This window comes from Trachurus trachurus (assembly GCF_905171665.1).
Source record: "Trachurus trachurus genome assembly, chromosome: 17".
NCBI lineage: Eukaryota > Metazoa > Chordata > Actinopteri > Carangiformes > Carangidae > Trachurus > Trachurus trachurus.
Window position 1 is genome coordinate 32,472,132 of NC_139900.1, and position 17,026 is coordinate 32,489,157.

General features: G+C 43.5%; 2 protein-coding genes across 2 annotated transcripts in view; one reads left to right on the forward strand and one right to left on the reverse strand.

The window, feature by feature from the left end:
- Window positions 1-1,514: 1,514 nt before the first annotated feature.
- On the reverse strand, window positions 1,515-7,582 carry map6d1 (MAP6 domain containing 1; the record flags this gene model as incomplete). Its single annotated transcript, XM_083991582.1, has 3 exons — window positions 1,515-1,592; window positions 5,849-6,176; window positions 7,041-7,582. 3 exons carry the CDS (start codon window positions 7,580-7,582, stop codon window positions 1,515-1,517), a joined length of 948 nt encoding a protein of 315 aa, XP_083847708.1.
- Window positions 7,583-13,012: 5,430 nt separating this feature from the next.
- ece2a (endothelin converting enzyme 2a) overlaps window positions 13,013-17,026 on the forward strand; it is a gene marked incomplete at its 3' end in the record, with an annotated part of 86,657 nt that continues 82,643 nt past the window's right edge. Inside the window, exons 1-2 of the mRNA XM_083991898.1 lie at window positions 13,013-13,084; window positions 14,769-14,933. Of these exons, the coding sequence (XP_083848024.1) occupies window positions 14,774-14,933 (160 nt within the window). The 5' untranslated portion in view covers window positions 13,013-13,084; window positions 14,769-14,773. The remainder of the gene's footprint in view (window positions 13,085-14,768; window positions 14,934-17,026) is intronic.

Genomic DNA, 17,026 nt, shown 5'->3' on the forward strand with positions numbered 1-17,026 from the left:
CTGTCTCGTAACGTTCTATTATTATCTCATAGCGTGGTGATTGTGCAGCTCAAAACTTGTCCACGAAAGCGTTTTGGAGTTTTGGGATTTTGTATTTGATGAGTTTGATGAGGGAAACCAAGAAATTCCATTAGCCTCCATAGTGTAGCTCTGAACAGCCTGCCGCTCCGCTCCTCCGTTCTAAAAATAGCTTACACCGACAAATAAAGGTAACGAACCTACTGCTATGACTATAGGGATTATGGCAATGGGCCAATTTGCCAAAATGTTGAACTATCCCTTTAAGATTTCTGCTTCCACTGCAGGTACAGTTGGAGACTCTTAGTTCTGTCTCTCCAGAAACAGTTTCAGTGCTACTTTGGATAATCCTCAGGTCTCACTGAACAGTTTCCTCTGGAACAACCGAGTACAAAAGAAGTTGTCTCTGAAAACTGTTGACAGGTACTGTAGGTTTATCCTGAGTACAGCATCACTGGTGCTGGTCGCTGGTGTTTTCTACTCCTTTGAAAAGTAATAGATAAGTATTTGGGGAAGTTAGTATCTTTGTAAATTGATACCACACTGTGTAAAACATGGTAATAACAACAACAACAACCAGGCATTTAAATTAGTGACATACCAGTGGGGTGACTCTTCTTCTTCTTTCAGTCTGTATACTATAAGCTAAGATAACAATCTTCTTGCTTTTGTCATGTACTCAAGACAAATTTCTAACATCTATACTCACATTTCCTGACCTTTTGGAATAATAGCAGTTAATTATCATCATTGCTCTATTCATTCATTACTAATAATACCACCTAGAACAGTGTGATGCTGTAAAAAAAAAAAAAAAAAAAAAAAAAAGAAATCCAGCTGAGAAAAAGAGCCAGATCACACCAGATAGAAAGTGCTAAGAACCTAATATTCTTTTATTTTCATTTCATTACATTATATATTTGTTCTTTTTTTCTTTAACAATAGTTTAACAAAATAAGTGACCGAACAAGACTTTTCCAAAATAGTAAACTAAGGGAATACTGAGGAAATAACTTATTTTCGAGCAGATTTCAAGCAACACCGAAGGGCAACAGAGAAGTCTAAAGCAAACACCTTGTCATTCATTATTGGAGCAGACTCAACATTATATACAATAAAAGGACAAGTCAGCATTTGCACACACACTCACACACACAAACTAACACATACAAACACACAGCAGCCAGTTTCTTGTGCGTCTATTACCGCAAAAAAAACAAAAAAAACAAAAAAGCTTGTTTCAAAACTATTTTTGTTTCATGCATATTCATTTCCATAGCAACAAGGGGGAGGGGGAGTGTAAAAGGGAGGGGCAGGGGGGTTATCTATTTATCTATCTCCACTTAGGAGACTGACGCTCCACAGGCTTCACAACAATACATTCCCTTTGCATAGATTCTTGTGTTTGTGGAATGGACTGAAAACACTCCCGTGTGGTGGATTCCTTTAAAAATGAAACCGGTCAAAGTGGAATGGTTGGAAATGGGGAGCAGCCCTCAGATGTTGAAGACCCTTGATCCACTTTGAAAGACAGCAGATGGGTTTGGAGGGAGCTTGGTCCTCACCAGATGTTCCTGAGAGAAAGAGAAGAGGAGGACAAGTATAACAGCAGCTTTTAAGGTGATCAGAGCGATGAAACCGGAGAGGGCAGCAGCTGCGGTGTTCACACTGGGCCCCATGAAATGAGAGGAGACTGGTCGGGCCTGTGCCGTCAGAAAGCATCAGGTCTGCCGTCAAGAGAGCAGGCAGCACCGACTGCATCGCTACTTGCTGGTAAGAGCTGCTGACGGCAGCTGTTCCCAAAGCCCGGGCCAAAATCTGCCTGGACTGTATTTAATTAATAGATGTAAAAGTTGCCCATATTCTATTCTCTCTAGCAATTATTAGATCTGTCAGTGAAAAGCACTCCAGCACTTCAGTTTACTTTGCGTTGCTGTGGAGTGTGGCAGCTTTTTTTTATCTGGCAGTCTTTGGAGAGGTTGTCGGCTTGCTGTCCCAGCAGCACTTTGAATGTGACTATACGGGCGCTGTGGGTGGCAGGAAAAGGCAGTACATGTTGTTCAGCGAGTCAGATTGGTGTGCGAGTTTGCTCACCTCCTCCCCACATGCACAAAAACACACACACACACACACACACATACTTTTTTTCTGCTCTGTGAAGCAGCCAGGTCTGCCTCTCCTAAATTAGATTGGTGCCAAAGAAGACTGCAACATTGCACTTCAACAGATAATTCATCAACTGGTGTACTCTATTTCCCCCTCCCCCTCTTTCCGCATCCTCTCACTCTCAGTCACCTATCTATCACACGCTGCATCTCGTTCCTCTCACCTTGTCTCGCTCCCTACTCTTGTCTCTTTCCCCCTCAGCTGTCTTTTGTCTTTCTCTTAATGCAACCCCTCTCCTCTCCTCCCTGCTAGTGCCCTGCCAATTTGGCACAGGACACAGTTTCTGTAGTCCTGGGCAGCGTGGGAAAAGGGAAGAGGTCCAAGTGAAAGAAAAGGGGGAGAGGAAAACAAGAGAGAAAGTCTGGCTTTGGGGATAGAGACGTAAAAAGGGGGAGGATAGGAAAGCAAAATGATGGTGAGAGAGAGAGAAAGAGAGCAAAACAATGGATGGTAACAGCAGGGGAGGGTTTGGGAAACAAATGTGTTGAATGTGGCACAGCTTTGGAGAAGGATGGCACATTTGTGATCCTGTTTTTTTTTTTTTTAATTTAAGTGTTCAGACATTAATAGGGCCATGATTTTATTCAGTCTAATGAACGCCAAATAAACAACTTTAAATATTCTAATGTGAAATAATTTCAATAATTTGCTGCCATTTGTAACTCCACATTGCCTACAGGGCAGTTTATGAGACAATGGACCCCCCCCCCCACCCCTCCTTTCCTGCATATATTTAGAAGCATGACCCCCAAACTGAAAGAAGCACAGAACACAGCCTACATTCTTTTGAAGTCATTTTGTGTCTGCGGTCGTTTTGCATCTTGTTGCTGCCATTTTGCAAGTCCTTCTAGACGTTTTGTGTCTCACTGTTGTCGCTGTGTGTCTCTTTGTAGTGGTTTGATTGGTTGTCCAAACAGGAAATGTGAAGTTACTTATCAGAGCAGTTGATCTGGACGCCCCAAGCCTGGATGTTGGTCTTCTCAGTATTCAGCCGACAAGTTAACCACCCATATCACCCTCTGACCCCCTGTGGCCCTGTCACTGGTTGGCTGAGGAGGAGGAAGCTGTGATAACGGGGGCAACAGGAAAGTGCACCTCGGGCTGCCCTAAATCTGTTTTTACAGTGGAAAGCAGCGTTTCCATCCCTACCGCCGTTAACGACTGTGTCACTGCCGCGAGAAAACGCACAGCATGCTGGATGCAGAAGTTAAACAGGGTTGTCCGTGAGCTCTGGGAGCACAGTCCTAAATCTGAGGGGAAGCGCCGCCTCTTAAGCGGACTGTAAAACAACCAAGAATTTGTTGTGAGACGACTTTTCCTGCTGAGGTTTCCAGTCTGCGTGCTAAACCTGTTCCCCATTCAGCGGTTTTTGTCTCGCTCATCCCTGACACACACTGCGGATTAAACAGCCCATCCTCACAAATCTGTTTGCCTTGTGTTGTGCTTGCCGGCCCCATGATTACACACACACACACACACACACACACTGTGCTGATGGTTCAGAACTGCACCCATTTAAGCCAGACAAGCTGGGCTTCAGGTTTAACACAGGTTCATTCTTTCCTCTTGACAGCTCACAACAACCTCTCACTGGGATGTTTTAAATTGGGTTTCTGGGTTCAGTGAGTTCAAGAAAACACAGCTTTCTCATCGCACAAAGCTCCCTGCGCCCCAATCGCTCAATTGTCATCTGCACGTCATAAAATTAGAGACGGCTTTTATCTGTTGAGATGGATTTTATCTGTTACAGGTGGGGGAGCATGCCATTTGATAGATTGATTTGAGCAATGATGAGAATTTCATGGCTGCCCAACTCCTTTATCACCAAGAGCAGATTGATTTTGATTTCAGCAGCTTATTTGGGTCTTAACCATTAAATCTTTTAATGAATAGACACAGCCAGTCGCTTTGAATCAGCCGCCCTGCTCCACACTAAATGAAGAAGCTGGAACTAACACAGTTTCGTACAGTCCAGTATTTTTTAAATATTTTTTTTTACAGAATGGCATCAAAAACTGAAAATGCCCTCAAAAATACCAGCAGAGCACCATGACCCAGTGTAATACATACTGGAGTGGGATGTGTAATGCTTGGTCAGACACCTCTGCAGGGGGATGGTGAGTCAATAATGAGTTGGCAGTGAGTGGGCCAGTGGTGACAGGGGTGGATTATCTAAGATCAACTTGATTTGCTGCCAGGCCGGTTTGTGTCACTCTGGCATATTGTGGTATGACCGGTGAAAGGCCTGAATAATGAAAAACAGCATAATAAACATGCACATACAGTATACGTGTGTGTGTGTGTGTGTGTGTAATATTGACTGCAGTGTTCAGTCTCACAGCTGAACACACTTAATATACCGTGAACTCTCACTCCAACTGGGCCAGGATTATTAATAGCGTCTGTGTCCTGCCATTGACATCTCTCACTTCGACCTCCATCACTGAGGGACATAACAGCTTAATAGAGCCGTCATTATTATGCCGAAAAAATTATGCAAATAACCAGAAGGGTGTCTTTCTCTTTCTCTTGGAGAGGAGAAAGAAAACACTGCTTTTCCCCCCCACAAACACATTTCCTATAGTCTTCCCTGGTATCGTACAGTGTGAGATTTTTGTGTGCAAAGACTGAGACAAACCAGCCTGACCTGGTCCAACTCTCCTCTGGCAGATGGCACAGAGTGGTGTGGGCGGCGGGAGGAGGGATGGCACTAAACCTCTGGAGATTCCCAAAAACTGTCTCACTTACTGTCGCACAACAGCTGACCTGAGGAGAGGGGGCATTGGAAAAAGGGGGGGTATGTCCCCTTGCCCAGTCTATCCTGTATTAATCTGGTACAACCTGACTGAACCCACGAGTTCCCTGGTCAAATCCTCTCTCCTTGTTGCAGTTACCTTTGCTTTATATTTCCGTCTTGCTGTTCAATTGTGTGAATATCTGAGTGATTCCATCATTTTGTCACTGGGCCACATTGAAAAAGACATTTTTTGTGCATTTGCTTGCTGCCAAGGCCCTAAAAATATCAAAATATCAAGGTAAAGTAATCAAATTTGTATTGGCTGTCATTTGCTTTCATGTTCATGCCCAAGTTCTGCTGTAGCTTGATGAAATCGGCATCTAAATACATACAGTAGTGGTTTAGGGTTTGACAGATGTTGCAATTACACAACTAGGACAATGAAGTACTCATGCGTTTCCGTGTAGCCTTCATCAGAGATATTTTTTTTAGACAGATGTCAGAATATTTGTCTGTGGGTTTGTTTTTAAATTTGTGACCAAAATGGAGCACAGCTGGAAGTATTACTCATTCCCTTCTTTATTCTCGTCGCGCTTGTTCTATTCAGGTCAAAGTAATGAGTGTAGCACCAGCAGAGTGTTACCTAACACAGAAAATGGCCTGTTTTAAACAGCTGGGTCACTTTGAGCTGCTTAGGGACAGAATGCTGTATCACTTTTCTGAGACGCTCCGACAGCAACAGGCCACCGGGGAGATGAGTGAAGATGACTTTCAGGAGGAACACGCCGTAGCGCTTTTTAAAGAGCTCGTTGAAGCTCCTTTTAGTAAAATGCATAACATCACTCCTCCAGCTGAATGACTGACACTGGGTTTTGCTTCAGCGTATCATGACTACACATTTTGAACAACGTCGCTGTATCTGCTTACCTCTCCTTTGGTTGTTCTACTGAACTCAGGCCTCTCAGGCAGGACGCTCTGCTGGAGGCCGGGGTGGCTGGGTGCACCGCCAACCAGCACGGCAGCTGGGATGGGCTGGGGGATGGCAACAGGTTGTATGTTGGAGGCAGCAGATGGGATGATTTGCTCCGCCTGATGCGGCCCTATGGACCTGTGGACCTCCCCACTGTAGGCAGCCTGGTAGCTGGTCTCTCGTGGGACATGGGTGGCCTCTGTCCCAGGACTGGAGTATTGAGCTGGAGGATTTTTCCTTGCACTTTTGGCTGGTTTCGCTCCCGTCCAAGGCCTGTACTCTTGCCTGGAGGAAGAGGGAAGCATCAGAGGCTGACGGAGGCTCAGTACAGGCAGACGTTTGGGGTCAGACTTGTTTTGAAACACTGGCCTATGGGGCAAAGGTGATTTAATGGGGCACTCCATCCAATCTTTCTCAGTTTACTTTTCCTATATTTTATGATAAGCTCCCTAAAGTCTATTAGATTATGTCATCAGAGTTAGATTGTACTTGAGGCAATCAAAGTATACAAGGTGGTGATGTTCACCAGCCCGAGAGGGTTTAATGAAAGATACTATCAAGCATCATTATTGAAGTGTTGGATCCACTGTGTTTGGAGCTTGGCCGATGAATAGTGCCCCTTTAATCTCTAGAGGTTATTGTAATATCTCTAAATCACTCATTTCCCAATGAGGGCAGCTGGATCACCTCACTCAAGAGGTCATAAGTTAAATCTGAGAGGTCATAGACAAATTTTTTCCCTCAAATTCTTGTTTCTTGATAGTAAAACAAGTTTTATTTCTCATAACCTCTAATAAAGAGGAAGAGAATAAAGAAGCAATCATTGTAGCCTAATTCACATAGGAACCTATGACAGGGGGCTGAAAGTCAACATTTTTTAGTTCCCAGCCATCAAGGTTCCCTCCTGACCACAAACCTTAAATAAAAGGCATCGAATCAAACATCCTGACTTAATAAGTTGATACGCAGGTTTGCAGGTGGTCAGGTCAGTGACCTATCAATAAAACTCAGCTATCGAAGCATCAAAACTCTACCAAATCACTACCACCACCTCAATCCCTCCTCCACCTCCAAGTCTTCCACGGTCAGATGGAGGGGACAGCGACAGGTGCTGAAACAAGTCACAGAGAGGTTGCCATGTTGTCCTACCTGTAGGAGCTGGTTTTGCTCTCCTCCGTCACCTGCTGCTGCTCCCCCCACCTCTGCCCCCTGCCCCGCTCCTCTCTCTCCCCCGGTTGCGCATGCTGGCTGTGGCAACTGTTCACCGGGCTGTCCGAAACACTGTCCGCCCTGCTCCCCCCGTTACTAATCCAAGGGAAATTCTCCTTTCTGGGAATGGGCCAGGGTTTGAAATCCTGCTTGTATTGGGTAAGGCTGGGGAAAGGCACTCCGGGCGGGTGGTAGTCCTCCCGGGGCTTGTAGCTGGGCTCCTTCCTCGCCCTGAAGGATCCACGGGTCCCCGGGCCATCTGCGGGCGCCTGGGGGGAACCGGCGCCGCGCGGCTCCGGGGCTGAGTAGTTATTCCCGGGTGCGCGCTCCGAGGCGGAGACCTGTTTGGTGACGGACCGCACCTCCTGCTCGGCGATGTCCGAGTAGTTCTGGATGGTGAGCGGCACGGACAGGTCCGATTTATCGAACTGGTTCCAGAAGCGAGCCAGGCAGCACACTCTGCTGATGCACGGCCAAGCCATACCCCCCACCCTCTGAACTGTTCTGGCTGCTGGTGGAGGAGAGAGGCAAGAGGAGGAGGAGGAGGAGGAGGAGGAAGGGAGAAGAAGAAGAAGAAAAAAAATCAAAGAAAAAGAAGAACAGAAAAAAAGAAGAGAAAACGACGAAAGATCAAAGGTTACATTCAGACTGAGTGCCACCCTCCCTCCGCGTCCGTCCCTGGGAAGCTGAGAGTGTAGACTGTCCAAGAGTCCATGTCAGCAGCAGAGATGAACCGGACTGTCGGGGACCGTCACTGAATATTCCTCTCACGTGGTCTGTGATAGTGCCTCCACTATGCAGAGGAATCTGTGGCAAATTATTCTCCGCATCTCTAACCGGATCCCGAGTGTCTGCATCGGTCTCAGCGGATTCAGCATCAAAGAATCGCCGTTATTTATTTTTTTTACCCCCTCTCTCTCTCCACCACCAGTCGCATCCACACGCGCAATGAAAGCTGTTTGACTTGTTTTTATGGCTCCTCCACTTAAACCACACACTGAAATGATGATTGCACCTAAACTGTTGCCAGTATGCTGAAGGTTACATAATTATGATGCAGCGTCAAACATATATTAAAGAAGAAGAAGAAAAAAGATGGGAGACTGTCTTGACTTTAAAAAAAAAAAACAAAAAAAAAAACACCCACTTAGCTGCTGAGTGTGATGAGATGTTGTATCTCCAAATGGCTGGCAACATTTCTCACTGTTAGTCTTTGGCCATGTGTTGCACCAGCCTGCTTCATTTCCACTGAGGTCATGAGGTTCAGAGAAAACAATCATGAAAGACAACCATGGAGGAAAACAAGTGAAGACAATTTTAAACTATCAAATCTGGAAAAACTGTGAATGAAGGGTGAATTAGCTGTTTAGGTGTCAGGGCTCTGGTGTTGAACATGCTGGCTTCCACTGTCCTGGTTTATAGGACACTTAACTAAAACACATACTTTTTTTTTCTAACAGCTGCTCTTCCTGCTATCACAACATAAAATATGGGACCTGGGTGAGTTTGCTGATAGGGGATCCATCATGACACTATCAGGGCCCCATGGCTTCCCCTCAGAAAGCTTAGATGGCCCCATTGTATCTTAGCCCATGTAGAGCTTAACCTTTCTGGCCCTCGTGTGTTTTGTGTGTGTTGTTTTTTTTCTTGGGCTTATTGCAGACAGGTTTCTACTCAGCTTGGACCACTCAAAAAATATATATATATTTCAAAGTCAGTTCCTTAGAAAAATCCTCAGATTGAAGCAATGTTTACTTTAAGGATTGAGGAAAGGGCCTGCTGACTGCAACTATATGGGTGGTTTACTTTAAAGCAGATATCAGCTTCACGGCCGTTTCGGCTAATGCTGCGTTCAAGGCAGGCTTTTGAAACCGTAAGTTACAGCTTCAAGTCACAACTACGACTTGGTAGCGTTCCAGGTAACCCGTAGCTCGTGTTTTTACCATCCTGTTGTCTGTGAAAGTTCCCTATAACGGCCACTCGTAACTTCCGACCCGTGAACTCGTACCAGATCAAACTGGTATGACTTCACAGGAAGGAAAAACACAAAGTACGAGTTTCTTTGAACGCACCATGAGTTAGCAGCCCCCGCCCTTGTCAGGCATCAATTGGTCCTCGTGCTACGTCACCACATTCACGCGCATCCCTTGGCTGCACACACAGCCCTTCATGCCGTTCTCTCTCCTCATTGGATAACACTTGTATCCCACAAGGAAAATTTTCTCCTCGGGTTACAGCAGAGCAGAGTGACGGAGAGACTCGTGTTTAGGCTGAAATACTTCATGTAAGTGATTGCTGACGGAAAATAGGACTATTTAGGACTTATATTAACAAAAACATTCCACTGATATCTGCTTTAAGAAGTGAGAGAGAGAGAGAGAAATGGACTTTAAAGTTTGAACTATGAGCACATCGCATTGCATCTTAGCTCACAACTGCCCATAATACTCTACCTTTCAAGTGGAAGAGGAAATGGTGAAGATACTCTGGTTCTTCTGAGATAACTGGTTTTCTTTTACAAAGTGGAGGCTTAGCTAGTGTAAAGACTGCAGTCAGGAAAGCTCACACTGTCCAAGTGCATGTGGATAATTACAGTTGATTAGGGTTTAATGAGTGTGAAATGGAGGGAAGTGACAGAGCAGGACTAGATGCACTGAAGGCGTAAAAACTTCCCTCTGTGAGCTGCTTTCGAAGGAGGAGGCAAACTCACACACTTGTTAAGAAGCACTTTGGTGGCTCTGACACAGAAAAAGCGACTCTTGTTGATGAAGATGAACAGGCACCTGCAGCCCATAAATCACGCCGACCCTAAAGTTTCAACTTTAAGTTCAGGTTCTCTCGTTCACACTGCTGTGCACTCAGTGATAATGTGACCCTTCAACAACACGTAATGAAATGGGGTGACCCAGGTTAAATTGTTGGTATAGCTGGAAGCAGCTTTTATGCATTTGCCGGGAAGTGAAAACATTTGAAATATCAGTGTGACACTACCACCTGCAGGAGACAACATGACATTACTCTTCCACACAGTGAGCTGTGCAACTGCTATATGCATATTCTTTGCATTATTTCCATAAAGGTGGGAACGCTGCATACTGTGATTTAGTCTGTGCAGTGGTGGAAGAACTGTTAACCTCATCTTGTTATGTATTAAATGAATTTAATGAATTAATTAATACTGAATCATCAATGTGCTACAAAATACAACTTTTACATTTATATCTGGTTGTGGTGAGGTGATTAAAGTCCTACCACATAAGATTTGTAAATGTTGCAGATTTTTCTTCAGTAATAGGGTGTTTTGTTTTAAGTAAAATTGCATAATCTCATTTTCATTATATTGTATAATGAGCCTCAAACTTTTGCACATGTTCAGCAACTTACAGGCTGTGTTTGATAGTATTAAATGGTTCAAAGTCAAGCCAAGAAAATATTCCAGACACCATGATCTCATCACCTGGACTGTTATATTAGTTAGGCTATATATGTTGTTCTGTATAATAATAAGGCCTTTTGGCACATTTGCTAAAATTTGATTTTCATAAAAAATGTTGTTTAAATGAAATCACAACATCTGATATCATTCTCTTTTTTAGTTGTTAACAGGCAAATGACTTTACGATCCCATTAATATTTTGTGGTATAAGTGAGATGAGTTGCAGTTTTTCTTTGAGTCAAATAAAGAAAATATACACTATCCTGGTATATCGACATATTTCAGTTAAGTTATCCAGTCATTTCCCCAATGATCTTTTGGTTCACAGATCACAGGGACCTGGTCTTCCCAGCACGCAGCAAAAGTAACACCACCATACAGGAGGGTGCTAAGTACAAGTTGTGGAGTTTATGCTAGTTAACTCCTACTCACTGTTTATAATTTACCTTCATAAAAAAATGGTGTAATGTGTCAAATCATTCTCAAAGTCCATAGGAACACCCCCAATAATGGATGCAGAGCTGAATTAGGCCAATTTCCCCTTATAATTCGGATCCAAAAAAGAGCAACAAAATTCTACCAACACCTCAAAGCCAGCGACCCCAACTCCTACCACCACAAAGCCCTGCAGTGCCAAGAGGAGAGCAAAGACAGGAGTCCCCTCAGCCAGCTGGTCCACAGGCTCAGCTCCACCAGCACCGAGCACCAAGACCACCCTCACACAATCCGGCCCCACCAAATTATAGAAAAACAAAAAGACAATTACATCAACTATTGGACATGTACAACCAAAACCCAAAGCAAACTGCAATGCTATTTGGCCCTAAACAAAGAATACTCCATGGCAGATTACCTGAGTTCAGTAACTGACCCCAGACTGAGGAAAACCTTGACTATGTACAGACTCAGCGGCCACAGCCTGGCTTTAGAGAGCGGCCGCCACAGACAGACCTGGCTGCCCAGAGACCAGCGCCTCTGTCAGCTCTGTCCACATAGACAGGTGGAGACAGAGCAGCACTTCCTGCTGCACTGTGACGCATACACACACATCAGAACACAGACATACACTAACATCACACTAACAACACCAAACTTCACCCAACCTCACCCAACTCTCAGACCAGGACAAATTCTGTCATTTGTCAGGAGAACAAAGAGCCACTGCTTTAGAGGCAGCAAAATATGTTTGTGCCTGTCACAAAAAGAGAGAAGAGCTGCTCAACATGAGCTCCTCTATATGAGCAGCTGCTCATGCTCCTGTTGAGTTTTACCTGCTAAATGATATCTACACTGTTTGTTCATTAGTATCATCTTTATTATTATATTATCTGTTTATTTATTTATGTTGTATGTGTTATTTTACCATTTTTGTAACGCTTTGGCAATATTGTAATGACAGTCATGCCAATAAAGCTTGTGAAATTGAAATTGAATTGAGAGAGAGAGAGAGAGAGAGAGAGAGAGAGAGAGAGAGAGAGAGAGAGAGAGAGAGAGAGAGAGAGAGAGAGAGAGATGTTGTGGCTCCAGAAGCTGGATATGACTGGACTCTAGTAGGCTAGTTGACTTATGAAATTACAGACATTGAACACATAGCTACAGAGTTTGGTGAGGCAGCATTTGATTGCACTGAACTCTGTGAGGAACTCTGCATGCAGCATTTCAGTATTTCACAGATCCAAAAGATCCTGTTTTGGAAGTCTCTTCAAAGGCGATCACTGGGAAAGAAAGACAAACATTAAAAGAAAAACATTAGATTAAATAGACCTGATGGGTAGCTACAGTTGACATCAGGAGAATAGTCACACTTCCTTGTAGCAGGCCTACTAGTGAGAAAATGACAGATCTAACTTGAGGCTGTGTGAATCTACTAAACTTCTGGTGGTCTGATCTGGTTTCACTTAATTACTAATTTTCCAAAACAAGCATGAGATGATCCATACAATGTATTTATCATTAAATCTGTGTGTTAAGAGAGAAGTCAATGGCTTTATTTTAATTGTAGCCTATAAAAGATTCACAATTATTTCAAATTAATATTTTTTGTTTGTTTGTTTGTTTTAATTAAAGCATTCTCCAGGCCTGGGTTTAATTTATTTATAGCAATCTTTGTTTATTCAGGCTATTTACATTTATGTTTTATTTGGGTGTCTAACTTGCTTTAATAGCCTAAATCAAGGTTAGGTTTCCCTGAACCTTCTCCTATCCTGAATCGGAAGCGGACTTTATTTTGAAAGGCAGAAAAATATTAGAACACGAGTAAAACACTAAAGTGTTAATTCATGTCGCTCCGCCTCCTCTCAAACATTCACCAAACCAGAACCAGAACACAGCGAGAAAACATTTCTCTCATACTAACCCTAATTTCACAAATCACTTTTTTTTTTAGCTTTTATATCGGGGTCACGTTAGTTTCGCTGGAGCTGCGTGAACGGGAACTTCCGGTTGGAGGCACGAGCTCTCTGCTTTACCACAACACGTGGACGTTCAAACGCACGAGCCGCCTTTTTTAAAAGAAAAAGAAACCATTACAGGCGTGGACGTGGATGCCGTAAGTAAATGAATGGATAACGTGTAATTAAAAGCTCACAGTGTGTAGGAAGTGTTGTCAGTAATCATGTAAATGCATTAAACTGAAGCGGCGGTGAGAGCTGAGCAGTATGCGGCTCCAACTTACACTCAGCCCCGCATGCGCTGTGCTACAACCCCGGTGTGAATATGTAATGTTGCTGTGTGTGGAGAGGGAGGTTCAAGAGCACAAAACAAACCCAGAAAATCCACGTAAACGTTTTCATTAACCGTCGAGTTCGTATTTTAAATGTCCGATGCTAGTGCCCAGCCTCCAGGTAACAGTCAACCAACTTAGACAGGGGCGGAGCCAGACTTTGTAAACACTGGGGAGCAGCTGAGCCGAGTCTCTGGGCCAGAAGTAATAGGCTACATGTTTATCCGGATAATCTATCTACCTTTGAATCCATGTCACTGTAACTGTGCTGCAAATCGAGAATCCGCAACAATGCTAAATAAATGTTAGGCTATCACCAATACAGAAGGAGAAATACAAAAACTTCAGGGAACAGCAGAGTCTCTATGTAGGCTACTACTGTACTGACTTTGATCTGCTCCTGGTCATTTTCTCTTTTCTTCCTCTCTCACTCTCTCTCAGCTTCCATTATTTATACCCTGATAAGTCCACCGAAAGAAGAACATCATACATTTATCATGTTAAAAAAGATAAAAATGCATTTCTTCTTCTCTTACACCTGCTCCTGGCACCTCTGCTCTGCTCTTCACTCCTTTAACGTCAGCACATTTTTTTTTTTATCTCATTCCTCTTCCTCTCCACATGCTTTAACACCTGGTTTCCCATTCTCTCCTTCATCATTTCCTCTCTGTCTCTTCCTTCTCTCTTTTTCACTCCCTAAATTCACATCCACTTCAATCCACAATCCACTTATCTCCCTCTTTGCACCTCCACTCCTCCTCCTCTCCTGGCTCCTTGTCCACTCATTTTCCCTGCTGGCTCAGCCTTTCCGATGATGTGCACACCGTAAATGACATCATCACCCCTCTTGCGTCAAGCCTGATGACATAAGCTGTCAGGTGGACCTATAGATGGGGACATTTCCCCAGTAATAGAGCTCCCATTGATTTGCTGGCCAGGTCAAAGAGACTAAAGGGAAATGTCATGAAGACAAAGTTCTATAATAAACCTAAAATGTTTGGGGCTTGAGCTACATGAGTCACCGTCAGCTTCCCCACTGCCACTAAAGATGTTAGTGTTATGAAAAGTTAAAATGGTTAATACACAGCCTTAAAGACACAGAATGTAATGTAGGTGAAATGTGTGTAAACAGTTATTAAGCCCACTGTGTAAACAACAATGTGCATCATTGTCAGCACTTACGACAAGTTAGAAGATGAGCGTGAACTTCTCCAAGAGTCAAAGGTGAAATCATGACTTGTGTCCAACCAGTAACTTAAAACTCTTATAGCTGTAATTAGGGGACATTTGGCCTTTTGACTTGAAAATATACTAGTTATTGGAGTAATTGGTAATTTTAAATTTTTTTGGTGAGTTTGTTTAATTACCACTGAATGTGTGAAATGAATGGGTTCTCTTACGTTACATAACTAATGGCTGTTTGTATGAACGGTGATGGGGGATGAAAACATTTACATTTTTATTTAGATGTCTTTTTTTCAAAAAATGTGGTTATATTTGTGTGTTGCAGAGAGCATGGAGCACATGCCAGATGACAACTCCCGATATAAAGATGTTGACTACTGGGATGAGAGATACAAGACAGAGCGGAGCTTTGATTGGTTGGGTGGCTTCTCCAAATTCCAGCACCTTCTTGAGGAACACGTGAGGAAGGAGGACTCCATCCTGGTGCTTGGTGAGTATAGTTTTCTGTTTACTGACTCAATTTGGATGGTGCCCTCTTCCCTTCATCCTCTCACCTCACAATGCCAGATAACAATATATAATATGACAGATTGCTGCTGTTGTCTATTGGCAACGCCCGTGGTTTGAGTCCAGCCTGGGACCTGTGTTTGCAAATTTCTGTCCCTTATTTCCTGTCATCCTTTTATCTTTAGCTGTCAAGTGAGAAAGTTACCATTTATCATTATGAATGTCGGATGCCATCACTGTGGTTGTCAGATCTGTCATTAGCATCACTTTGTTGGTTAAATCTCCCAGGACAGTTGTTTGCATGGCATTGTCCTGACTCATCACTTGGTATAAAAAGCTGGTTGATATAAAAAAAAAAAGTGCAGTTATCTGTTGCACCACACAGGTTGTTAAATTCACACGCAAGCAACCTTTGGTTTGTGCGAGTCTGGGCTATGGAAACATTTTCAGCCTTGATATCGAGACTATTTTCTATACTTTCTCTCTGTAAATTATATAGAGTAGACTTTGACCTTTATTACTGATAAAAGCACTTTGTTGTCTGTGGTGCGTTGAATCCCTCGATATAAGGGTGCAGTTTCTGTAAATGTCCACAAGCTGTCACTGTTCTCCTGAAAATAAATGCAGTTCTCTTGCACCCAGCACCTACCTGCAGTACCTGCCTTCTCTGTTTGTTTGTTGTAATGGCCCTGCAGCTTTGAGATTCAAACACATTTGATGCATGAACACTGTTTTTGCTGCTGAACAGAATAGCCATGTTAAGAGAACTGGAGCTGCATGTAATGTAAAGCAAATGCCTTGAGAGCTAAAATGCTGCTGTGGAGAGTTCGTTACTATTTGCACTAATTCTTCAGTGCTTATTTTGCATCATGTCCTGTTGGTTTGATTTTCATTTGAAGCCAGAGTAAGGATTTAACTGTTTGTTGTTTGCACATGAAATTGTTATTTGCCTGCTTACACTGATATAGTTTTTTAGCCATTGACTATAGTGTGTGTGGCTCTTAATTTGCTTTATTTAGTTGTGATCAAAATGAGCATTTCTTTCCTTGAGGTGTAGCTGTGCACACCGACATCCTTCTGATGGGTTGTAATTATCTCTGACAGACGGGTTTGGGGCAATTAAAAGACTGTGAAGAAGTACTTTTAATTATTTGTTGTGTATAATTTGTAGACAGATGCCAGTTTGCGGAGATTTGTTCGCTTTGAAGTGTTTTGTTGTCAGACTGTATAGTGTCATACCTCCACAGAAGCATAGAGGGCTATGGTGGTCTATCTCTTGCTGATATGAACATTGTTTATGCATGCACAGCGGTGTCTGTGTGTGTCGTGGGGTTTGTTAAATTTGTGTCAGGGAGTGATGTGTGTGTGTGTGTGTGTGCTGCTAATTCCTGCAAGGCTACAGTGCCAACATACAGACAACTTAATTATACCTGGAGGTCTTCTTGTGCCCTCCTGCTCCAGAGGTGTACATGTATTTTGAAGCACTGGAAGTCAGAACATTGACAGACTGGTACAGATACAGATATTATGCAGCCTCACTTTTTCAGTGTGCGTCACAGGCACACCTACAGCAGAGGCGTGAGTGGGCTCGGAGACTCTGGAGGCTGGTATATAAAATATCTTCTCTTGCCTCTCTCCTGCGTTACACTGCAGCAGGCAACACCAGGGCAGACCACTTTCTGCACACACTGATTTAAACCCAAAGGAGAGCCATTACATCGCTTGAGAGCTCTCATCTTTGGAGGGCATCTCTCTCTCTTCTTGCCAAATCATGGTATCGCACGTTCCTGTCACTAGCACGTGTAGTTGCCGTCTTCCTCGACAACACACATGCACAGATGTGCAGCAGCTATATGGGGAAGCCTATACTGTAAAGGCGTGTGAACCCTCACGTGTCCTATAGACATGAAGAGCTCTTAAAAGCACTTAAACATCGCCACGCTTGGACAAACCTCTGCCACGGCTGCACACATTTCCCCAGCTGCCCTCACTTGTCAAGTCTGTAAATCCACAGAGACTATTGGCTCGTATGAAATGACACAATAAATTAGCGTCACTATAGAGGGGACCAGGGTA